The sequence below is a fragment of the Acomys minous genome, assembly GCF_964271855.1.
Source record: "Acomys minous genome assembly, chromosome: 13".
Taxonomy (NCBI): Eukaryota; Metazoa; Chordata; class Mammalia; order Rodentia; family Muridae; genus Acomys; species Acomys minous.
Genome location: NC_140495.1, coordinates 112,812,878 through 112,837,229, shown reverse-complemented (window position 1 = coordinate 112,837,229; position 24,352 = coordinate 112,812,878). Strand labels below are relative to the sequence as shown.

General features: G+C 47.5%; 2 protein-coding genes across 8 annotated transcripts; one reads left to right on the top strand and one right to left on the bottom strand.

Moving 5' to 3' along the window:
* Positions 1-1,192: 1,192 nt before the first annotated feature.
* MOG (myelin oligodendrocyte glycoprotein) lies at positions 1,193-14,602 on the top strand. 4 transcript variants are annotated; one of them, XM_084754194.1, is made up of 9 exons: positions 1,547-2,097; positions 3,807-4,149; positions 6,867-6,980; positions 9,882-9,902; positions 10,367-10,387; positions 12,939-13,055; positions 13,276-13,296; positions 13,879-13,933; positions 14,099-14,602. In XM_084754194.1, the coding sequence occupies exons 1-8, from the start codon at positions 1,873-1,875 to the stop codon at positions 13,890-13,892; spliced, it is 876 nt and encodes a 291-aa protein (XP_084610320.1). In that variant the 5' UTR covers positions 1,547-1,872; the 3' UTR covers positions 13,893-13,933; positions 14,099-14,602. The 4 variants fall into 4 exon arrangements, with proteins under 4 accessions (XP_084610322.1, XP_084610321.1, XP_084610320.1 ...); XM_084754196.1 differs by lacking the exon at positions 1,547-2,097 and adding an exon at positions 1,193-1,475 and having other exon boundaries at positions 13,879-14,602; XM_084754195.1 differs by lacking the exon at positions 1,547-2,097 and adding an exon at positions 1,194-1,475 and having other exon boundaries at positions 3,802-4,149; positions 13,879-14,602.
* Positions 14,603-14,748: 146 nt separating this feature from the next.
* Positions 14,749-23,953, bottom strand: ZFP57 (ZFP57 zinc finger protein). Of its 4 annotated transcripts, none has more exons than XM_084754191.1 (5): positions 23,807-23,953; positions 20,823-20,929; positions 19,241-19,376; positions 17,594-17,659; positions 14,749-15,902 (listed from the first exon to the last, which is right to left on the bottom strand). In XM_084754191.1, the coding sequence occupies exons 2-5, from the start codon at positions 20,838-20,840 to the stop codon at positions 14,965-14,967; spliced, it is 1,158 nt and encodes a 385-aa protein (XP_084610317.1). In that variant the 5' UTR covers positions 20,841-20,929; positions 23,807-23,953; the 3' UTR covers positions 14,749-14,964. The 4 variants fall into 4 exon arrangements, with proteins under 4 accessions (XP_084610317.1, XP_084610316.1, XP_084610315.1 ...); XM_084754190.1 differs by having other exon boundaries at positions 23,822-23,953; XM_084754189.1 differs by lacking the exon at positions 23,807-23,953 and adding an exon at positions 22,971-23,299.
* Between the last annotated feature and the right edge of the window lie 399 nt (positions 23,954-24,352).

The following is a 24,352-nucleotide window of genomic DNA, read 5'->3' as shown; positions in this document are numbered from 1 at the left end:
ACAACAACAAAAATCACAGGCACCCTTGGTGACAAGACGCTCGCTAACTACACTCAGGTGACCTGCCCCATGTCTAAGCATAAAGATGGGTTTGGATCTGCCACAGGGGAGAGTGGTGATGCTGGGGAGATGACTCAGGGGAGAAAACACTTACCATGCAAGCAAGCATAAGGACTGGAGTTCAGACCCCTAGCACCAACATTTAAAACATTATAAAAACCTATAATCCTAGCTCGGGAGGTAGGTTCATCGGGAGACATTATCTCAGTAAATAAGATGGAGCGTGGCCAAGGTAAGCACTGATGTCAGCTTCCATGTGGATGCACACACATTTGTTTTGTTTTGTTTTAAGATTTATTTATTTATTATGTATGCAGTGTTCTGCCTGCATGCCAGAAGAGTGCACTACATGGTTGCTGGGATTTGAACTCAAGACCTTTGGAAGAACAGCCAGTGCTCTTAATCTCTGAGCCATCTCTCAGCCCCCACACATTTGAACAAACAACAACAGACAGAAGCATGCTACAAATATATATATATATATATATATATATGCAAACAAGAAGAGGCTGGACATGATGGGGCACACTTTTAGTCCCAGCACTCAAGACACAGGGGCAGGTGGATCTCTGTGAGGTCAAGGCTAGCCTGGTCTACATGTTAAGTTCCAGGGCAGCCAACTCTAAGGAGGGGGAGTAGGGGTACAGGAAGAGGAAGAGGAGACTGGGCTAACTGTGGTGGTTACAGGCCGCTTTATCATCTCAGTAGTCAGGATATAAAGATGGTGATGGAGGAGTCCATAGTTAAAGGTCATCCTGTGCTATTATTAGTTTGTGACCAGGATGGTATACATGGGACTGCCACACACACAAGAAGACAATAGACACAGCGAGTCAAGGCTGAATTTTTTTTTTTTTTATCTTTTATTTTTTAAGAGCCTTCAGTCATCACTCTCCCCTAGATAGTTCTTTTGGTGGCAAGAACTAAGCGAGCTTTACAAACCCACAAACAAGTCCCTCTGATTGCCACTGACCAGCCACTACATGTCTTTCCCAAGACTGGGTCCAGGGAGGGGCGGGGTTGGGGGTGGGGGGAGAAATGGCCCAGTACCAGGCAGCCACTGTTCCAATGCTGTGACGGGTGGGGTGGGGAGGCAAACCCTGGTCATCAGTGGCTCTGTAGTCCTTTTGTGCAAATGTCCGGCCGGGGTGATGTGGGGCCATCCTCTGAGCCCAGCTGTGATAATGCGTGGATGGAGGTTGGGCTTGGGCGGTAGTGCCCTCCCAGAATCTCCCTTCGGGCTTCTTGCAGCAAGGGACATGCAGGTGGAGGCCCTCAGCGTGGCCTGACCCTGCTGCCAGGGACTCGGTCCCCAGTAATCATGAAGATGACCAGTTTCTGGGGTCGTTCTCTGCCAAGCTGCCTTCCCTCACTGCTCTTCCTCCTCCTCCTCCAGCTGTCATCCAGCTATGCAGGTAAGCTTGCTCTCACCAGCCCTGCGGGGTCCACCAGAAGCGGGTGTTCTGGGCTTACCTCCTTTAACTCCCTCTAATGGCTGTATGAGCTTCCTGTCTACACTTGGGGCTGCTGGCTTAGGAACCTTCTGACTCCGTGTGGAATACATCCCAACTTTCCCCTGCACACATGGTGCCGGGAATCAAACTCAAGGGCCTGGAGCAAGCTAAGTTCATGCTTTACTGCTAAACCCTGTCCCCAGCCCTAGTTTTGTTTCATTGCCTTTCGAAAGAGGACAATAACTTCTTGGGGTTGCTGCCAGAGTCAGAGAAAGTCCTTTGCACACTGAGGCAGTGCTTGTTGGTGGTAACTCTCAAAAATGTCTGTCGAGAGTCAGTGAGGTGGCTCAGATGGTGAATGGTGCTCGCCTCTAAGCCTGATGATGTGAATGATAAATTGAGTTGTAACATCTTGTTATGTTTGAGAACTTTGCAGAATCGAGCAGCAGGGGCCTGGAGAGATGGCTCAGAAGTTGAGGGCACTGATTGCTCTTCCAGAGGTCCTGAGTTCAATTCCCAGAAACCACATGGTGGCTCACAACCATCTGTAATGAGATCTGATGCCTTCTTCTGGCCTGCCGGTGTATGTACATGCAGGCAGAGCACTGTATACACAATAATAAATCTTTAATAATAATAAAAAAGAATCAGGCAGCAGTAAGTATTTATACAGGAGCCTGTTTCCCAACTGGGAGGGAGATATAAAGAACCAGATGACGGAGTTCAGGGAGCCGTGTGATTGGTGGAGGTCTAGCCCCAGGGATACCCGGGTATAAGGAAGAACCTAGCTTACTTGTCAGTAACTGCATATCACTGGGGAGTTGTTCAGGGAAGAATCCAGAGCTGGCATGAGGCTGAAGGCAGATGATAGAGAAGAGAGTAAAACAGCTGTCCCCAGAGTGTGTGACTCCCACAGTGAATGTGGGGAACAAGATGTGAGGATTAGAGGACCATTGAGCATGTACAAGCAGTAGGGAGGGAGGAGGCAAAAAACCAATCTCTGAGCTGAAGAGTCAGAGATGAGCAGAGCTGGTAGAAAAAGCGGGAGCCGTTGTCCAGGTGATTTCACGTTGGAACATTCTGCCTTAGACATTATCTTTAACTAGAGACTGCTTACCTTGTATATGTTCAAAGTTAAAACACAAAATAAAGCCGGGCATGGTGGCGCACACCTTTAATCCCGGCACTCTGGAGGCAGGGGCAGGTGGATCAGCCTGGTCTACAAAGCGAGTCAAGGACAGTCAAGGCTACACAGAGAGACCCTGTCTCGAAAAGCCAAAAATTAAATTAAATTAAATTAAAAATTTAAAAAATGGGCCCCACAGAGTCCATTTAAGACTCTTAAACTCACCATGGTAGTGAGTGGGTAGTAATCACAGCTTTTGTGGCTAGAAGCAGAAGGGACCAGAAATTCAAGTCCCATTGCGTGGAAGATTAAGGCCTGCTTGAGCTGTAAGTGCCATGTCTCAAAAGAGGGGAGACGCATGAAGAGCTGCTCAGCCGATAAGCATCCTTGCTGCTCTTGCAGTGGATCCAAGGTCGGGTTACCAGCAGCATCGCCCGGTGCGGCCCACAGCCACCTGTAACCCAGCTTCAGAGGAACTCACAGCCCCTTAGGGATTCCAAGAGGCGCCGCACAAAGGTGACATACACCCACCCACACTGGCACAGACACAAAACCTTTAAAAGAAAAAAAAAACTTGGTTGTCCTAAGCCATGCATGGTGGCGCATCCTTATAATTCCAGCACTTAAAAAGCTGAGACAGGAGGACTGCTGTGAGTTCAGGGCCAGCCTAGGCTACAGAGCAAGGCCCTCCTCAGAATAATAACAGAGGCTAGAGAGATGGCTCCGTGGTAAAGAGCATGCATTTCTCTTACAAAAGACTAGGGTTAGGTTGCCAGTGCCACACCCGTGGGGTGGCTCACAACAGCCTGTAACTTCAGACCTAGAAGGGCAGAATGCCCTTGGCCTCCGAGGGCACCTGCACTCATGTCTGCGCTGCTGCAGACAAAGACAAATCACTGGGGGTGGCGGGATACAACTTTGATCCCAGCCAGCTCTTAGGAGGCAGAGGCAGGCAGATCGCTGTGAGTTCCAGGCCAGCTGAGCCAAGGCTACATAGTGAGAGCCTGTCACAAAAATAAACTAAATATCTTTTAAATGTGTTTCTCCCCTCCTACTGTTTTTTTTTTTTTAAAGCAGCTTTCCTGTGATGAACTTGCCACATTTGACTCATGTGGTGTTTTTTGTTTTTGTTTGTTTGTTTTCCTTTGGTGTCTTGGACAGGACAGTTCAGAGTGATAGGACCAGGGCACCCCATCCGGGCTTTAGTTGGGGACGAGGCAGAACTGCCGTGCCGCATATCGCCCGGGAAGAACGCCACGGGCATGGAGGTGGGGTGGTACCGCCCTCCCTTTTCCAGAGTGGTTCATCTCTACCGTAACGGCAAGGACCAGGACGCAGAGCAAGCGCCTGAATATCGGGGGCGCACGGAGCTTCTGAAAGAGGCCATCAGCGAGGGAAAGGTTACTCTCAGGATCCAGAAGGTGAGGTTCTCGGATGAAGGAGGCTTCACTTGCTTCTTCAGAGACCACTCTTACCAAGAGGAGGCAGCAATGGAGTTGAAAGTGGAAGGTGAGTGCACCCAGGAAACATGCAGTGCGGCCTGTGCGTGGCTGACCTCCCTTTTATCCTTCAGACATTCAGTTAAGATGGCGTCTTTCTACCCAAACACTGTCCCTTCTTAGATAAGTTCCAAAGGGACAGACATATCAGTAAACAGGGACGCCTAAGCGGTGGCTGTTGGTCATTTTGTTATTTGAATTGGGAAAGAAGCTGAAATCAAAGTCAGTGTTCAAAAGTCAGTGTTCGTGGCTGAGAAAGCAATGTTAGGTAAAAGATGGTATCTAAGCTAAACAGATGCTCTTGTATTTCAGTTTTTGTTGTTGTTGTTGTTGTATGTTTTGTGCTGTTAGGATGGCTTTTTAGTGTGTAGCTCTGGCTGGCCAGAAACTCATTATATAGACCAGGCTAAGTGTCAAACTCACAGTGGTCCATCTGTCTCTGCCTCCTAAGTGCTGGGAGCTGGGATTAAAGGCATGTGCCACCACGCGTGTGTGCGTGCACACACACACACACACACACACACACACACACACACACACACACATATATAACCTGGGCAATCCTCCAGTCTCAGCCACCGGAGTGGAGGAACTAACAGCATGAGTCACCATGCTCAGCTTAGAATGATTGCTTTAGAGCCACACCAGACAGCCTGGGTGCTCCCCATGGCAACATACTGAGGGGCATAAGCAAGCCGGAGAATACAGAGAACAAAACATATCCCTGTGCTTGAGTGTGTAGTTATATATAGTATATATGTATATGTGCATATATATGCACACACATATATACACACACTTCATGTGTGTGTGTGTGTGTTTGCATGCTCGCTATTTATGTGTGCATTGTATGGCAGGGATATAATGTGTGTGTATGTGTGTTTACGTGTGTGTTTGTGTGTATGTGTGTGTGCATGCTCGCTATTTATGTGTGCATTGTGTGGCAGAGATATAATGTGTGTGTGTTTATGTGTGTGTGTACAAGCATGCAGTATATGGCAGGGATAATTCAGTTGGTAGAGTGCTTACCTAGAATGCAAGCAGCCACAGGTTCAAGTCCCAGCACTGCATACACTGATTTGAGACCATGAACCCTGTAAACCCAGGGCTTAGAAGTGAAAGTCAAAGCCAGGTGGTGGTGGTGCACGCCTTTAATCCCTGCACTCTGGAGGCAGGGGCAGGCGGATCTCTGTGAGTTCAAGGCCAGCCTGGTCTACAAAGCGAGTCCAGGGCAGCCAGCCAGAACTACAAGAGAAACCCTGTCTCAAAAAACCAAAAAACCAAAAAAAAAAAAAAACCAATAAAAAAAAAAAAGGAAGTTAAAGTCAAGAGGATGAAAAGTCAGACACCAGCCTAGGATATAAGCGACTGTCTGAAGCAAACCAAACCAAGATGGCTCAGTGGCTAAGAGCCCTTGGTATTCTTCAGAGGACCAGCACCCACCCATATAACTCCGACTTTGGGGGATCTGACACCTTCCTCTGGCCTCCAAAGGCACCCACCCACACACCCACACACAAATACAGATATAAATAAAAACAAAAATAAAAAATTAGACACACACAGAGTGGTGGTAGGGCCCTGTAGTTTTAGCATCATTGGTACATTTTCATAACTTCATTTTCAGTGTGATTTGTGTGAGGCTGACTTTGAGTTATTTATTATTTGTCATGCCTCAGAGTGGCTAAATTGCGGGTAGGGAAACAGACAGAGGGAGCTTTGAACATTAATTGCTATGTAATTAAAGAACAAGAGTGTTCTGAGCTCTGACCCTTTCCCTTCCTCCTCGCCACCTGCAGTGTGAACATCAGACAATTCATCATTTTTGTATCTGAGGTGGGGGTGACTGTTGCCAGGCTGAGACCAGAAGATGCATTGTGTGCCCCATAACAAAGCACTATTTCTAGAGACAGTTTGCAGAGACATGAAAATAGCTGTGTGCCACAGAATGTTCTCCAGACAGCTGTTTTTTTTCTAGGGGATTTTTACTCACAAGTAAGTGGAGGGTCAGAACTTCAGGGTACAGATTTTTCTCTCTTCCTGCTTAGCAAATTCCCAGTTCAGCTGCCAACTCCAGCATACTCACTGAGGCCTAACACATCACAAGATGCGGGGAATGGGGCAGAACACACACTAAAAGTTCTGCCTCAGGGAGTATGCTTTCCTTTGAGCTGGTTTCCACATTCCAAATCCACTCAGTAAGCTCCTGATTTGTTTGTCTGAGAGAGAGAAGGAGGGTTGGCAGTTCCATTCACAACACTGAATAAAATCTGGGGAGTTGTAGCTCAGGCCTGGAATCCCAGCACTTGGCGGACAAGGAGTTCAAGGGCAGACTTGCCCTTTAAAAAACAAAACAAAATAAAAGAATGGCCACATTATCTCTTTCTAGAAACAAGCCCACTTTACCATCAAGAATAAGGGTAAACTTGTTTTTCCCTTCTGTGCTACTCTCTATTTATTTATTTATTTATTTATTTATTTATTTATTTATTTCTGAGACAGGCAGGTCTTGCAGGCTGGCCTGTGAGTTGTAGCATTTCTCCTGCCTGAGCCCTGTGAATGCTGGGATTACAGGCGTATGGCACCATGTGTGTCTGGATGTGTCAGTATTTTTTTTTTTTTTAAAAACTTGATGTTCATTCCCTTACTCAGGCCAACTTACTGCAGCCCAGGCTCTGCCCAGGGTGTTGGGGCAGCAAGCTGGGTGACAGTACTTCTGTCTTTCAGATCCCTTCTACTGGATCAACCCTGGGGTGCTGGTTCTCATCGCACTCGTGCCTATGCTGCTGCTGCAGATATCTGTGGGCCTCCTCTTCCTCTTCCTGCAGCACAGACTGAGAGGTACTGTTACACTGTGTGTGACTCTGCTGCACACCAGACCTGGTATAAAGGCAGTTCATTGTGGGAAAGGGGGGAGGTGGGGAGAGCAGGGAGGGAGAGAGGGGAAGGCACCCATCACACACACACATACACACACACAGAGGGAGAGAGAGAGGGAGAGAGAGAGAGAGAGAGAGAGAGAGAGAGAGAGAGAGAGAGAGAGAGAGAGGGAGAGACAGACAGACAGACAGACAGACAGACAGACACGGACAGACAGAGAGAGACAGAGAGACAGAGAGAGAGAGAGACAGAGAGGCAGAGAGAGACAGACAGACACACACACAGAGAAAGACAGAGAGAGAGAGACAGAAAGAGAGAGAGAGAGAGAGAGAGAGAGAGAGAGAGAGAGAGAGAGAGAGCACAGGATGGCAAGGGTGTACTTGTGACAGGTGATGACATCAGAGGTTGCTAGGCCCCTGAAAGGCAGCCTAGTGGGACCACCTGTGTGCTAGCAGGTATAGGCAGTGGTTGGGTCTATCAGGAATCCTTTCCTGGCCCACAGTGATGGTTTTAAGGCTTCTGAGCTCAGAGCTACATAACAAATTTTACCGAACGCTTTCAGAGAGCAGTAGAACCTTGCGTTTACCTGTGAAGACCGACAACCCCATTGCTGCGGAAGAAATTGAGTCTAGGGTGGCTCAGGGACTTGCTCAGTGGCATGTCACAGGCGGTAATCTCAGCCCTCCACAGTCCTTAGCAGCTTCATGAAACTGGGAGAGTAAGCTCTTCTAAAATGTAGAAAAGTTAGAAAAATACATCTGAAGGCATAGCTCAGACCCCCGCTCCCCTTAGAGGGCCCAGCATCCACACCAGACAGCTTACATGGCATCCAACACCTCAGGCACCTGCAGTCATGTGTACATACGTACACGTAGACATACACACCTACACACAATTAAAAATAATTTTTTTTGAGCCAGGAGCAGTGGCACATGATTGTAATCCCAGCACTCAGGGAGGCAGAGGCAGGCAGACCTCTGTGAGTTCGAGGCTGGCCTGGTCTACAAAGTGAGTCCAGAACAGCAAGGCTACACAGAGAAACTTTGTCTCAAACAAAACAAAACCAAACAAACAGAAGCACACAAAAACCAAAAAACTAAAAACTTTAAAAATGCTTTTAAAACTTTCAAACTTATTCATTGTCTGTATTTGCATACACATTGACAGGTGTGATAAGAGAGTGCCAGGGTCCCTGGGACTGGAATTCTAGGTGGCTGTAAGGTCGTGTGGGTGTTAAGGACTGAACCCTGGGTTCTCTGCAAGAGCTGCAGGCACTCCTGGCCCCCAGCCATGTCTCCAAGTTCACATTTCAGTAGTGATTCTGAAATGAAAGCCTTTGCCATGCAGAAAGCATTAAAGAAACTAGCCTCCTGTCTTTTCCATCTGACTGTGAACAGTTGTTCAGCCCAGCACCTGCAGTCAGACTCTTCCTACACTGTGTCCCTCCCAGACCAAAGCGCAAGGTCTTATGTTTCCACTTCCTGTTGCTGATACGAGGATACAGCAGCGAGGAGGGTTTGGGCCAAGGAAGAGAGACAAGTGTCAGATCAACAGTGGCTCTGCCTTGTGCGCCACACTGCACTCCCAGTCCCACAGTGAGGTCTTTTTTTTTTTTTTCACCTTTGAGTCATCCCAAATGTTTGGTTACCTGCTCCACAGCAAGGAAAAAGCCCTCCACCATCATGGCTGAACAGAGCAGGAAGACAGAGCTAGGCAGCCTAGGATCCAACTCCACGGTAGACACCAAACTATGAGGGAAAACTCTTAGGCTCTCCAAGCCTCCAGGTGGGAAGTTTACAGAGCAAAGTGCCTACTGTCGATGCAGCCATAAAGCAGTAGCTTGTCAAACATCTAGTTCCTGCTTCCAGAGACACATGGCTTTACGTTTAATCAAAAACGACAATCTAGTTGGGCACGTGAACTGAGCAAGGAGCGATGGAAGTAATAAAACCTTGCGACATAGGGCTGGAGAGACAGCTCACGGGCTGAAAGCCTGAACTGCTCTTACAGGGGACCCCAGCACCTATGTCAGGCAACTCACAACTACTCCAGGGACACACGTACTCATGTGTGTGCGCGCGCGCGCGCACACACACACACACACACACACACACACACACACACACACACACACTCAGAGAATTAAAAGTAAGAAAAACAAACAAATGATGTGGTTTGAGCCATTGCTGGCTCCTGAGGGCCAGTCCTGACTTTAAGAAGCCAACTAGATTGACACAGTCAGCCCTACCAACCGTGGGGAGACAGCCACCACAGCCAGATCCACCTTCACTGCGGGCTGCTGTATTCTTTATCTCATCACTTAATTCAGACAACACCCACAGAAAGAGCCTGAATTCTTGGTTTTAAATCAGCTAATTAAGTTTTATTCCTTCTCAAATCTCGGATGGGGTTGAAGGCCAGATAGTTTATTTAGTCTTACAATTAAGCTTAGTTGTTTAGGAGCTAAGACTTATTCTAGGTCTAGAGAGATGTTTTACATTAATAGAGATGAGATATGATAGATATTTACATTCAGAATTTTAGACTCACCAAGATAGGAAAGATGTTTTCTTCAAGGCTGCCAAATACAAACAGCCACATCCCTATGAATGTAACATGTTTATATAATCCCTGATTGTTCCGTGGTTCTTCCTGTCATATGTAGCTTATTTTATTTATGTGTAATAATATAAATGTATATGTAAAAAAAAAAAGAAATATAATTTTAAAAATCCAGAACTCTACACACTCTCCTAAGATGTCCCTAGACAATCAAAGAGTTCAGGGTGCTGGGTGCGGGAAGGTCCTAGTAGTGTCAAACCAGGACTGGAAAAACTCTCTCTCTCTTTTTTTTTATTTTAGGAAAACTTCGAGCAGAAGTTGGTGAGTTCCAGGCACCCTCCCTCCCCAATTCCTCCTGTGGTGTCTTTTAGCTTAACCAAAATGTTACTTTCTTCAGACCATTTTTGCCTCTCACTCAATGCTCTGTGATTCCTTCAATCAGGAGCTTCAATATTTAAAACTATAAGCAGCTAAAAAACAAAAAACAAAACAAAAAAAATAGAGATTTCATTGTCTTACTTATATTCAGCCAGTGTAGACATAAAAACAAATAACTTGATTTGTGTCAAGACTAGATCCAGCACTAAATGATTTAAATAAACAATCCCCCTTCAGGGAAAGGATCCCCCCCTCAGGAGATGGACCCCCCTCACGGGATGCAGCCCCCCTCACTGGACGGAGTCCCGCCTCAGGGAATGCAGCCCCCCTCAGGGAAGGGATCCCCCTCAGGGGATAGAGCCTCCTTTGAGTGCCCTACTGAATCACTTTTCATTTGTTCTTTTCAGAGAACCTCCATCGGACTTTTGGTAAGTTCAGAACATCCCAGCCCTCCCAAGTCACTGTGGTATTTCGCTGGGGACTTTCACTGGGGTCTGGAGCACTAGGACCCTCCACCTTGTTTCTTTGCATTCAAGATCTGAAGGAACATAGCAAAAACATACGTGCCACATCCCAGTGTCAGGCACTACACGAATCTCAAAATGTAAACTTCTTACAGACTTTTCACCCAGTGAATTATAATATATATATATATATATATATATATATACATACACACACACATATATAAAGTCTATAATATATATCTATTATATCTATTATAATAACATATAATATATCTATAAAAATTATAAACAGATCCTTTGCACAAAAACTTGGTTGCCTAGTGGGGAAAATGAAATGTACTTGAACAAGGCACAACCACTAAGTAAGGGCGTCCTCTGCTCCCCTAGAGGACCTGATCCCCCTTTTCTGACCCCACATCAGACATCTGTACACACATAAATATTGAAAATATTTTTTGAGGATATGGTCCCACTATATAGCCCTGGCCAACCTGGAATTCACTATGAAGACGGGATTGACCTTGACCTCAGAGATCTAACTGTCTCTGCATTCTCAGTGTTGGGATTGAAGGCGTTGTGTCACCATAACCAGGAAATTACATTTTTAAAAAATCATCTGTTGTATTTATATGGCAGAGTTAGTTTTCATGAGCACAGCCCAAGGGCACACCAGGGAAGTTTCTTTGAGGACAAAGTAAAGGCCTGTTAGTATCTTTTCTTTTTTGAGTCAGGCTTCCATATGGCTATAGTAGCCTCAGACTCACTGTCATGGAGGATGGCCTCTGATTTTAGTGCCTTCCACTCCAGGCACTGGTAAATGCATATGCAACCATGCAGGCCCCAACTAGAATGTTAATTCCCCAAGAATCATCTGTTTTCTTTACTTCAGATTGCACAGTCCCTAAGGACAACACCAACAACAGAAGAGCACCCAAGTGTCCATTGAATAGATCCCATACAAATTAGAAAATATCATTAAGCAGAGCATAGAAAATTTCTACCCCTGAGCCATCTTTCTAAACAGACTTTCCTTTTTGTTTGTTTTTTGAGACAGGGTTTCTCTGTGTAGCCTTGGCTGTCCTGGACTTGCTTTGTAGAGCATGCTGGCCTTGAACTCACAGCCATCCACCTGCCTCTGCCTCCCGAGTGCTGGGATTACAAGGTGTGAGCCACCACGCCCGGCTGCCAGACTTTCTTTCTGAGGCCAAGCGTAAACCCTGTTCAGTTCTCCTGGTACGCTTAAGGGCTCCACTTCAGCACTGGACACTGGGCTAGTGTGTGGGTAGCCACACATGTAGTCTTTGAACATCCTAAGTACATTTTTAAGTTACATGTATGTGTATGTGTGGAGGGGGTGAGAGGGTGAGTGTGGGCAGGTGCTCACATGGAGGTCAGAGGACAATTTATAGGAGTTGGTTCTCTCCTTCCATTATGTGGGTTCTGGGGCTCAACCTCTGGTCTTCAGGTTTAGCAGCAAGTGCCTTTGCCAACTAATCCATCTCACTCACACCGTTCTATTACTTTGAGACAGACTCTCACATGCATCAAGCTGGCTTCACATGTGCCATACAGCCAAAGATTACCTTGAATTTTGATCCCCGTCTCTTCCTCCTTTGTTTTAGGGATTATAGGTGTGAGCCACCAAGCCTAGTGCAAGCTGTGCTGGGGTCCAAACTCAGAGCCCTGTGCATGGTAGGCAAGTGACAAGAATGTAGCTCTACAAAGTGAGCTACATTCCCAGCCCCCAGGATTTCACTCAGAAGATTTGAATGTCTAAATTCTTAACCATTTTTGTGTCTTGAAATCATAAATATGGCCAGGGCTAAAACTGTGTGTTTTGGGGAACTGAACTTAGGACCCCTCACCACGTAAGAGGAGCACTCTGCTGAACTGCACTCCTAGCCTGCTGCTTGTATTTTTAGTATAAAAGGGGGCGGGGGGGAACCTTTAGTGATAGCTGAGTTGATAGCCCGTAATCCCAGCAGCTGGAAGACTGAGGCAGGAGCATTTCTCAAACTCAAGGCCAGCTGAGGATACACAGCAAGACTCTATCTTCAAAGAAGCAAATAACACTGGGCGTGGTGTCGCATGCCTCTAATCCCAGCACTCAGGGGGCAGAGGCAGGCGGACCGCTGTGAGCTCGAGGCCAGCCTGGTCTACAAAGTGAGTCCAGGACAGCCAAGATAGCATAGAGAAACCCTGTCTCGAAAAAACAAAAAAACAAACACACACAAAACAAAAAGAACAAACAAAAATCCTACGGGTGGGGGGAAGGGAGGGCTCGTGCACAGCGGAATATGAACAATGTACGACCGTATCGCGCAACCCATTTTCTATGCTAAATAAGTGAAATTCAACGGGAAGTTAATGCAAATAAAGGTGCAGTGCACCTCATCCCAATTCATGGGTGCTATAGCTTGTCCCCAGAGTCCTTTGGTGTTTTGGGGTGCTTCCGGTTAAGAAGAGTGGGTGTGGCATGAGAGGAAACAGCCTGTTCTGCTCTGCTGTTCAGATCCTCACTTCCTGAGGGTGCCCTGCTGGAAGATAGCACTGTTTGTAATCGTGCCTGTCCTCGGACCCCTGGTTGCCTTGCTCATCTGCTACAACTGGCTGCACCGAAGGCTAGCAGGTAAGGAGTGGAATGGAAGGTTCTAGATTGAAGGGCAGGGGTCATCACCTTCCTCGTGACTCTCTCTGCTCACCATCGGGAACCCCCCTTGGGGAAACTGAGAACCCACTTAAATGAGGTGCACGGGCCCCTTAGTGGAAAGGGAGGGTAGTCTAGGGAGGACATGGGGTGACGAGGGGGAGATCTCCCACTGACCAGACTCGTTTCTCTTTGTTTACAGGACAGTTTCTTGAAGAACTAAGTAAGTTCTCCCCAACGTGCCCTCCCCGTTCTTGAGGCAAGTCTTGGAATGCAGCCCTGGAGCTCACTGTGTAGACCAGCCTGGGCTGGGAACCCAAGGCAGTCATCCTCTTGCCTCTTGTGGCCAAAGTGCTAGGGTCATCGGCATGTGGCACTGTACCCAACCTCTCTCTCCTTTCTTCTAAACTGAACAAAAGGCCATCATGGGGAAGATGGTTATTGAGGGACTATAATCCTGGGGGGGGGGGTGCTGCAAGGGTTCCTCCTGTGAGGGAAAAGGGAAGGGAGTAACTATTAGAGACAGGTTCCCAATGCCAGAGAGGCTGCTGTGCCACTTTTCTCTGCTGGCTTAATAGCCTTCAGGGCCGCTTGGCCAGAATCCCACTTCTGCAGCCTCCTTCGGCATTCTCCACAATAAGTTACCCCGAACTTCACCTTCCTTCGAGACCAACCAGGAGGCTGGGGGGCAGCAGTGGGGGGCAGAGATAACATGACCCCTGTGGACTTTCTATCTCCTAAATAACTTCAGGAAAGAAACCACTGATGGATTTTTTTTTTTTAAGTTATTTGTCTGTCTTTCTAGGAAATCCCTTTTGACGGATGGTGCTATCCTCCTGGCGTGAAGGAGAGCCTGGCAGGTCCGTGGGGGATGTCGCGTGTTGGCCTCCTTGCTATAGACACATTCCAATCTACATCCTACAGAAACTCTGGATTCCAAGTAGAACTTGATTTCCCTCTGTCTCTGTCCTCAGCTCCTTTTTCCCTCTAATTTTTGCCAACCACATCTTTTCACTCCATCTCAGTCTTCCTCCAGAAAACACCCCATGACCAAGGCCAGGCAGTCTATCAGACGACACCTACGTGCCCCATGTACTACCGGAGTGATCCCACCAAAAAGGATACCCAGCACTTCTGCACCGCAAACTACGTTATAAACTCTGCATACAGTGGCTGCTGCTTCTACGAGGAAACAAGTTAAGGCTGTGGCCGTGACGGGGAAGACTAGCCATGTAGAGGGCAGGGGTCAGGGATAGAAGAGCGCGCAATCTCAGGGGAAGCTAAGTGAGCCAGGGTATGAAATATGGAGGCCTGAACCGAAAACCCGGGGACGGATGCTTTGGCAGCCTGGTGGGAGTGCCTCGGGAAGCAAGGGCCGAGAACCGCGCCTGCCTCCCTTCTACTGTCCACACCTTGTCTCCTACTGTCACTCCTCTCAGAGGACCCACTGTTGTTTCCCCCCAGCAATTACCACATGATGGCCTACCGGACACAAACTGGGTGCTGACTAATACAAGTCTCTCTGCGCACACTTCTTTTCCTTTCCTTGTCGCGTCTTTCCTTCATCACTCACCCCTATCCTGATCAAGCGTCCTGATGCCACACACCAATCCTCAGAAAAAAACAAATACAAAGACCTCTCAGTTAGACCCCACTTCTTCTAGCTTTAAAAATTATTATTTATTTTGTGTGGGTGTGTGCATGGGCACGTGTGAGGTCGGGAGTCAGATTCTCTCCTGTCACAGGGGCCTCAGGGCTCAGAACTCAGGAGGTGAGGTCGCCTTGCCCGCTGAGTGATCTCACCACCCCCCTTTTTTATTCATGTTTTAGGATTCTCAACGTACGTTATGTTTCATCTTGTATGTCTTCTTGTCTGTATGTCTTCTTGTCTTCATCTTTTCCGTTTTTCCTTCCCCCGCCCTGCCCCCCGGGAGGATTCCTTTACTTGTGAAGTCTGTCCTTGCACCAAGGGACCATGAAGAAAACCAAGCAAATGACCCAGGATTTCCCAGCATTTACCGAATCTGCCCAATTTTTTTTCACATAAGTGATCCAGTAGCTGTCCCTTTCCATTAAAGCAGATGTCACAGACAGGGCAGCAGTAGATGGCTTGCTTCCTGGATGTGCTGGGTGACTGGGAGGGCTCTTCACTACAGGTGGCCTGGCTGGGTTGATTTTGGAGATGGGATTTGAGGTGGGTTAAGAAAGAAGTCTTCGTGACAAAACTTGTGTGGCAATAGGGGCAAGAGGCCTTTTCTACTGAGCGCCTCACAGGAACAGAGTTGGTTCTGGCATCCTGGGAGGAGGCGGCCTTGCTGCTCCGTGCCTTAGCCCTGGCCACAGGTCCCTGGATCACTTTTACAAGCCTGAGGGTGGGCGCTCCGGATCCGGGTGCTGCAGGTGGAACAGTATGCGCCTGGTTGCCGGCCACTGGCTTCTTCTTCTGGTGTACCTTCAGATGGCGTTTGACCTCAGACTGATCCCGGAAGCCCTTTCCACACACGGGGCATGGGCGGGGCCTATAACCTAGATGGACGCGTCGGTGCCGGCTCAGTCCGGAAGCATCACGGTAAGTCTTGCCACAGAGATTGCAAAAGTAAGGCGTCTCTCCACGACGCTTGCAGCCAGGGCCTTTGTGGCTAGTGGTCTTCTGGGACAGCAAAGAAAACTGGTGACGGAGGAGTTCGATGTTCTTGTCAAAACATTTGCCACAGGTCAGGCAGAAAAACAGTGGCCCACCTTGGAATACCCCTAAGCAAGGAGGAGATGGCTCTTTAGTACTGTTCTCATCTTTCACACTTGGGCTACGTTTTCGAGATTTCTTGCCTCCTGCGGCAGAGGAGGGAGAAAACATAGTTCACTATGAGAGTGCCACCAACACAAGCTTCGCACTCACTATAAGTCCCTTATAAGTCCTTCCCTTTCCGCAACCTTTAAAACTCAACCATTCACCCTTGGACCTCATAGGCTAGAAATAAGAAAAACTAGTTGTTAATAATAAAATAATAATAACAACAACAACAACAACAACAATAAAATTTAAAGTATAAACCTCACAGGAATCTTCTATAATCTCAAATGTCTAAATTAGTAGCTTATATCTTTGAAATCATCGCTCTCATTCTCAGTATTGCTCGTATTCCCACAAACACCCCACAGATGACAAAGCAGAAATCCTCCCCTCAGCCCGGATTCCACATACGTCAGCCACAGCACAAAAATATTAAGTGAAGAATTCCCTACTATAAGAACCACATTCACATAACTTCTTAATGTGAATTGTAACTATCTTGTTTTATCCAGTTTACTACTGTGTCTAGTACTAGGAGAGCGTCGCTCAGGAGCTGGGGCACACGCCTTAGTATCCACAAGACCCAGGGTTCAATCCCCAAAGCTCTGTAAAAACAAAAACCACATAAATAGGCCCTAGTGCTATGTGCAGTTGTAGCTTCAGGAACCACAAAACGGAATCCCTTCAGGTCGCACAGAACTCACTTCCTGGCGTTGGGGAGCAAATCACGCAATGCAAGTGTCTTACCAGTGAGCTAATCTCTAGCGCAAGGGAAGCCTACTGCATCATGTAAACTGGGAGTGAAAAGTGATGCTTTTAGTTATTAATAAGATTTAATAATGGAATAAGAAACAACACACCAGGACTGTCTCAGCAAACTGGGAGGCATGACCAACGTAAATTAACATCCGTTTCAATTCCCTGCTCTTATCTCAGGGACAAGGTTCTCAACACTGTCAATCTTGTTTCTCCACCTTCTCTTGGGAATAATTTTTGTTGTTGTTGTTTTGGTTTGTTTTTCAAGACAAGGTTTCTCTGTGTAACAGCCCTGGCTGTCCTGAACTCACTTTGTAGACCAGGCTGGCCTTGAACTCACAGTGATCTGCCTGCCTCTGCCTCCCGAGTGCTGGGATCAAAGGCCTATGCCACCATTGCCCAGCTGGGAAGAACTTCTCAGTCAAAGGGTAACACTGACATGCAACCCACACGCACTCTCTCAATAACTGGAAATTAGAATACTTGTCTTAAAAGTCTTGGCTATTCATCATGAAGCCAGTGGGCTTACAACTTCAATCTCAGGATTTCTTCCAGTCCCAAGTCTAACCAGGGTGAAAAGGCCTGAAGATATTGAGATGATATCCTGAGCCTTGATGGACAGTGTACCATTCAGTGATTGTCCTGGGCCTTTTTTTACCTCCCTCCCTCCTTTGCAATTTCTTTTTTTCAATTTTAGAATTACACTTTTATTATTTTGTACGCATGTGTGCAAGTGTACACATGCTACAACATGCTTATGGAGGTGGACAACCTGTAGGGATTGGTTTCCTCCTTCCACTGTGTGCATGTCAAATTCCAACTGTGAGCCTCAGTGGCAGGCACTTCTAACCACTGGACCGTTTTTTCTGGCCCTTGGTTCTGTGAGGTGATAGGCCCTCAAACACACTATGAAGCTGAGGTGCTGGCATTACAGATGTGAGCTACCGTACCCAGCTTCCTTTGCAGCTCTTACCTCTTGTCTTTGGGAGGTAGAGGCCTGACATCCTGTGTTCTTGTCCTTTTTTCACGGTGTTAGAATCTGGTTTAGGGGAAAAAAAATATTTTGGCTGTGAGCATATTTCTAACTCCGAGTGGGTGGGTGGGGGTCATGCTTTTGCTGTTTTTAGCAAAAAGATCTCACTATACAATGCAAGATGGCTCCAAATTCTTGCCATCCTTCCAATAACGAGAAGCGAAGGGTTACAACAACTGTCTGTGGTGTGGAAACGAGGTAAACTGGTCCCACGCTAAGCTGCTTTTTTGTCTCATGCAGAAAACAGGATGCCTCCTATAAGCTTGCTTTAAAGGCATTAATCTAGGGCTGGAGAGATGGCTCGGCAGTTCTGTGCACTTGCTGGTCTTGTAGAGGATCTGAATTCTGTTCCTAGTAACCACATGGTGGCTTACAAACCTGTAACTACGGTTTCAGGGCTTTCCATATCCTCTTCTGATCTCTATGGACACTAGGCACAAACACACACAGTGTACATACAAACACACAAGCAGGACATTCATACACATAAAGTAAACCTCAAAAATGCGGGGCTTCATTTTGTTTTATAAGGAGAATTAATCTAAGGCACTTGGTTGTAGGAAAAAGACGGTTACAAAGGCAGCTTGTAGTATAACGCCTCATGTGCAAGAGTGCCTAAACATTTGTCAGATGGATAGCAGGTGTTTTTGAGATAATCTCACTGTGTACTTCAAGCTGGCTTCAAGCTCTACAGGCAGGGTTGGGTTTAAGTTGTGATCCTCCTCAGGGCATTGGGAGAGTTGAGATTACAGGCATTGTCAACAAGTCAGACCTGATGGGCAAAATTTGCATATTTTCACAATACGATAATAGTGATAAAAAGTGTTGTCTTGGGGTTGGGGAAGTAGCTGGGTAGATAATGGGTTTGCCATGCAATCGTGATCCCTAGAACGCACATCAAAAAGGCCAGGTATAGTGTCACTCTGACGTAACCCCTGCCCCCACGAAGCAGAGAAAGCAGATCCGTAGGGTTCACTTGTCAGTCAGTCTAGCTGAATCAGTGAGTCCCAGGTTAGTGAGACCCTACCCAAAACAAAACGAAAAGAGCAGGGCGTGGATGTATGCTGAGAAATAAAGCCCAGAGCTGACTCCGGCCTCTGTGAACACCTGAGTCTAACTGTCTTTCTGGGGGTGTTTTCAGGTTTATTTACTTTGTATTTTGCATCTTGAGCGTTTTGCCTGCATGTATATATGCCCATGGAAGTCAGAAGAGGGTGTGGGACCTCTGCAACTAGGAACTGGAAACATCTGTGAGCCACGGTGTGGGGGCTAGAAACTAAACTCAGGTCCTCTGCAAGAACAACTGGTCTCTTAATCCCTGAGCCTCCTCTCTGGGCCATGGAGGCCCCTACCCAGACCTCACCCTGGCATGCAGTCCAGGCAAAGCTGCTCTGTAGCTGAGCGTCACTCTGACCCAGCTCACTGTATACGTTTGCGTCGCTTTTATTTTCACTCCTGAACCTTGTGGCTCAGATCTTTCAGGCATAGAAGTAGGGCCCCAACTTTGATCTACCCGAGCAGAAAAGCCAACCATATACTCTAAGGCTACAGGACAGGGAGAGTGCCGAGGGAGCCGCCGTCTCTTACCCACAAATGTCAGGTTCTTGAAGGTTTCTTCCATCACTTTCTGGTAAAGTCTCTTCTGATCGGGACTCAGGCATTCCCACTCTTCCAGCGTGAAATTCACTGCCACATCCTCGTAAGTGATTGGCATCTGGAATGGCTGGGCAGACACTTAAGAGTGTAAGTACAGAGACTTGAAGTGACGCCATCTTGCCCTGACTCTACTTCGTGTAGAGTCGTTCAGGGCGTTTTAGCCCCTTCCGCCTCTGAGCTGCCACATCCGCCTTGGCAACACATTCACCTTTTCTATGACCCTGGCCATAAGTCCAAACTCACAACCCGAACCTCTGCTGAGTGTGTAGCCAAAACACACATTATAGATTTCCATGATGAGAGTTTTTACAAGGCACTAGCGTGCTCCTGGTCACCAGCTTAAATAAAGGATTCTTTCTCTCTGCCCCCCCCCCCAGCCCCCCAGACAGGATCTCTCTGTGTAGCCTTGGCTGTCCTGGACTCACTTCGTAGACCAGGCTGGCCTTGAACTCCCAGCGATCTGCCTGCCTCTGCCTCCCAAGTGCTGGGATTAAAGGCGTGCGCCACCATGCCCAACAAATAAAGGATTCTTATTTGGCCTTGTACGCATGGTGGTGTATAACTTTCTCACCTGGACTATAAAAAAACCCGACTTGTTCTCAAGATTTAGAGAATTCAAACCTAAGAGAGAGATACTACCATAAGAGGAAAGAACAAGTGTGAGGAAGGGCACACAGTCAGAAAGGAAAGGAGGAGAAGGAGAAGGAGAAGGAGAAGGAGAAGGAGAAGAAGAAGAAGAAGAAAAATCACCGAACAGAGAAGCAAAATTGGTTGCTACTCTGACAAAATCCATGGAGGGCTCTAGGGAGGTGTGGGAGATAGGAAAAAAAAAATCTTGAAATTCCTTTTCCCTCTATTGTTTGTCCTGGGACAATCTGAGGTTCCATTAGATCCACAGGCAGGGGAAAGACCTCCGAGAGCCTCCGGCGAACCACTTCTCCACCTGATCCTAACCCTTCTGCCTTTGCGTTTGGCTGGTCATCTCTTTGTGTTGTGTGCATGTGTGTCTTCCCTCTGTCTTTTTAAGAAATCTGCCACTGAACCTGGAGCTCAGCGATTCAACAAGACTTTCTGTCTAGAAAGCCTCTGATGCACCTAGCTTTCCTTTCTCTTTTTCTTTTTCTGCTGGCCGTTATGCTGTTGTTTTAATGTAGGGCCTGAAGGTCACAAGTTGAACCCTCATGTTTGTGCAACAAGTACTTACACACCAAGCCAATGCCCCAAAATCTTTCTTCTGGGCTTCTGCAGAGCAGAGAACGTACCACCTACCCCATGGGGCAGCAATGTCTCTAGGGATGTCTCTTTCTAGACTTAGTCATTTCTGGCCTGGTCACCAAGACTAACGGGACCCCTTGTGACTCTCTACCTCCCAGGACCCCAAAATGTGATCCTGCTTCTTTTTAGCAGGAGTATGGTCTTCCTTGATTGTCCAGCTGTCCGAAGTCTCCTCTTTCACACCTGACAGCTTTAGTTCCCTCAAAGCTCCGGCCATGCAGTTCGGGGCTCTGGTTACCTTTCTCTCGGCTGCCATTGTTAGGTAATGCCAGGCTGGTGCTGGGTGTCTGACTTCTATCCCAGGCTGCTTCTGGCCGCTGTTTGGTGGTGCCTGTTTCTAGAAATCTGAGGTTCGAGAAAAATACACAATATCAGCAAAAGGAGAATAAGAAACAAGGGCTCCCTTCATACCCAGCGGCTAACTCCCTGCACCGGATGGAGCCTTCTCTGCGGCAACAAGTGAACTAACGAACAACGGTTCCATCTTCGCAGACACCAAGTGTAGGCGGCAAGTCATTTGTTTCAGGACATCTGAACCACGGGAGAGTTAGCTTTCTGAATTATAGACTCAGTGCCACTGAAAAGCACATACCTGTATGTGCCGCACACCACGTTGGGTCTGTCTCTTCATCCTCTCTGACTTAACTTCGCTGGAAACACGAGAGTAAATGTCTCTTCCAGAACCAAAATTTAAAGTACAGATTCTGAGACCTGAGTGTGTGTAACATTCTGATGTTCAGACCTACGGGCTTGTGCATGCTAAGCTAACGCTGTGCCACTGAGCCTTATAGCCTCATGTACAGCCTTAGCGCTATGACTTAGATTTCTTAACCTATAGATAACTGTGACCAGGACACAGCATGAACAGAACGTGGGAGCATCTACCCTAATGTTCCACACAGTGCTAGCCGAGGGGCAAGTATGATTTATCAAACCCCTAGATACAAAACTGACTGAGTCTGTAAGGCCTTCCCATCCGTTTGGATTATGTTAAGTCTTGGCATCATGACTCAGGCATCACTTGTACAACCAGACCCCTGTAAAGCACAATTGCAACAACCTAACAGCCTGGAAGTTCCTGTTCATTCTGGGAAAAAAAAATGTTTACTCTGATACAGAAGGGGGGAAACAGGCCTCTTCCTGTTGACAGCCACTTGGCCTGCCCTTATTTCTCCTCTCTCTCTGTGCAAGGAAGCTTCTTGGTCTTTCTTTTCCTTTCAATTCTTTTGTTAAGTGACAATGCCGGCAAGGAACAAGGAGTGGAAAGAATTGCCAACTTGATCCCCAAAAAGTCACCAGAAAAGCTCCGAAAATGATTTTCTCCCTTCCTTCTCTGTCTTAGCCTTCCCTTCCCTTCTCCTGTTAAAACTCTTTGAGACTGTGGCTTGAAATGTGCAGATCTAACACTACTCTCCCATTTTTACAGCCGTCCACATTCCAGACACTTCTACGCTAGTGTCTTCAAGGACCCGTCCTTAACAGTTTTCAGCCAGGAAGACGCCTCCTGTCATCAAGTCTTTACAATGGCATGAAGATGCAATTGTGACCCAGCCTATTACACAAACACACACACACACACACACACACACACACACACACACACACACACACACACACACACACGATATCAGGAAGGAAGCAGTGTTTGGTACACAGATGATTTAGGCTGCTTTGTACTTTCCTGGTCCCTGAGCCTTGAGAGTGGAAGGAGCCGAATAAGATTTGGCTGTTAATCTTTAGGAGGTCCCAAGTGGGTTCACCTGTACCCTGGCCTGGTTTCACTCTTCCGCAGAGTAAATTTCTGGTGGGCGTGTTTGGGCATCTCTCAATCCTGAGTACACTTTTCCAACTAAAATCAATTTACCGTTTTGCAAATTTGGGGAGTCGGGCCAAGCCCCCAAAGTACACACTTGTAATCCCTGTGCACAGGAAGCTGAGACAGGAAGACCAGTCGCAAGGCATCCTGTCCGGTCTGTCTTTCTCTAAATCAATCTCTCTCAATCTCTCTCTCTCTCTCTCTCTCTCTCTCTCTCTCTCTCTCTCTCTCTCTCTCTCTCACACACACACACACACACACACACACAGAGACACACACACACACACACACACAGACACACACACACACACACAGAGACACACACAGAGACACACACACACACACACACACACACACACACACACACACACACACACACACACACACACACACACACACACACACGAGAGTGCCTCTCCACACGGTATGCTTTACTGGATCTGCCTGCCCCCAGTCCCGAAACCCCAAGGGGTTCAGCCGCGTGAGGTTTTCCATCCCGGGGAGGAAGGCTTCTCCCAGCCAAGTGTTGGGTCCCGCGAGGCTCCAACCGGGGTCTCCGCACACTCTCACCGCGGCCGGCAGCCCTGCCGGGCGCTCCGCAGCCCGACTGTCTCTTCGCTGGTGCACTGCTGTCCCACGCACTCGTCCTCCGAGCCGTGGCCTTGGACCAAGCACGCCCACGCCGGGTCCCCGCGAGGTCTGCAGCACCTAACCAGAGCGCAGCGGCGCGACCTCAGGAAGGCGCGGCGGCCCGAAGTCGGGAATCCGCTACTCAGTCCCTCGGCTTCCGCTCTGCTCCCCAGCCGCAGGTAACTCACTTCGGCTGGCTGCTGGCCAATGCCCGCAAGCCACGCCTTCTCTCCTCGCCTATGGTCGAGCACCACTGGTCTCACCTGCGCTGGGAAATCCCACTTCCCAAAGATTAAGTATTGTGGGGTGGGGGAGGGACGGGAGACTCAATCTCGATAGTTCCAGTACTAGGCAGGTGGAACTGAGTTCCAGGCCAGCCCGGGCTACACAGTGAAAAACAACACAAAGGTCATAACCGCTAAAAGCTTTAGCTCTCCCTCCTTTGGGGAGACCAAAGGAAAACAGGAGCACTTCGCAGACAAGCAGAACGAGCCTGTAAAACTAAGTAAAGCACACAACACAAGACATAAAAGACACACTTGCAGGGATCTGTAGTTAGGGGAGCATTCAGACAACCCAAGTTCTGTTCACAGCGCAGACCGACAGTTCACAAATGCCTATAACCAGGGGATCCCACACTCTCTTCGGTATCTGCCATATGTGGCGTACACTCACACAGACGCGCGTGAATAAAAAGAAAATAATAATAATTGTAATAATTATTATTTTAAAATATACATGCAGCACATGGATATCACACCAGGGTTAAGTCTTACCAGCCCTTTGCATACCAAATTCACTTCAGTCTCTCTCTGTAATCTTGCTTTGTTTGCTTGTTTCTTTTTATTAGCTCAATTGAAATAAAAACGCTTAGCCCATATCTGTGGGCTCGGGCAGCCAAAGCACAGAGCAGGTGGGGAAGGTGATGGGAAAATTCAGGAGGTACTAGGTGAAGCAATCAACAAGTGTGCTTTCCATAAAAACAATAAAGGAATCTTCACCCTGGCTTCAAATTACTTTATTTACACCGGGTGTGGTGGCGCACGCCTTTAATCCCAGCACTCAGGAGGCAGAGGCAGGTGGATCGCTGTGAGTTCAAGGCCAGCCTGGTCTACAAAGCGAGTCCAGGATGACCAAGACTGCATAGAGAAACCCTGTCTCGAAAAACAAAACAAACAAACAAACAAACAAACAAAATCAAATTACTTTATTTACAAAGCTGGGCACCCACAGTTAACTGATTTAGCTTGATCTTCAATTTTAAATAAACTCTATCTTTCTATCCATCTATATCTATCTATCTATCTATCATTTGTCATCTA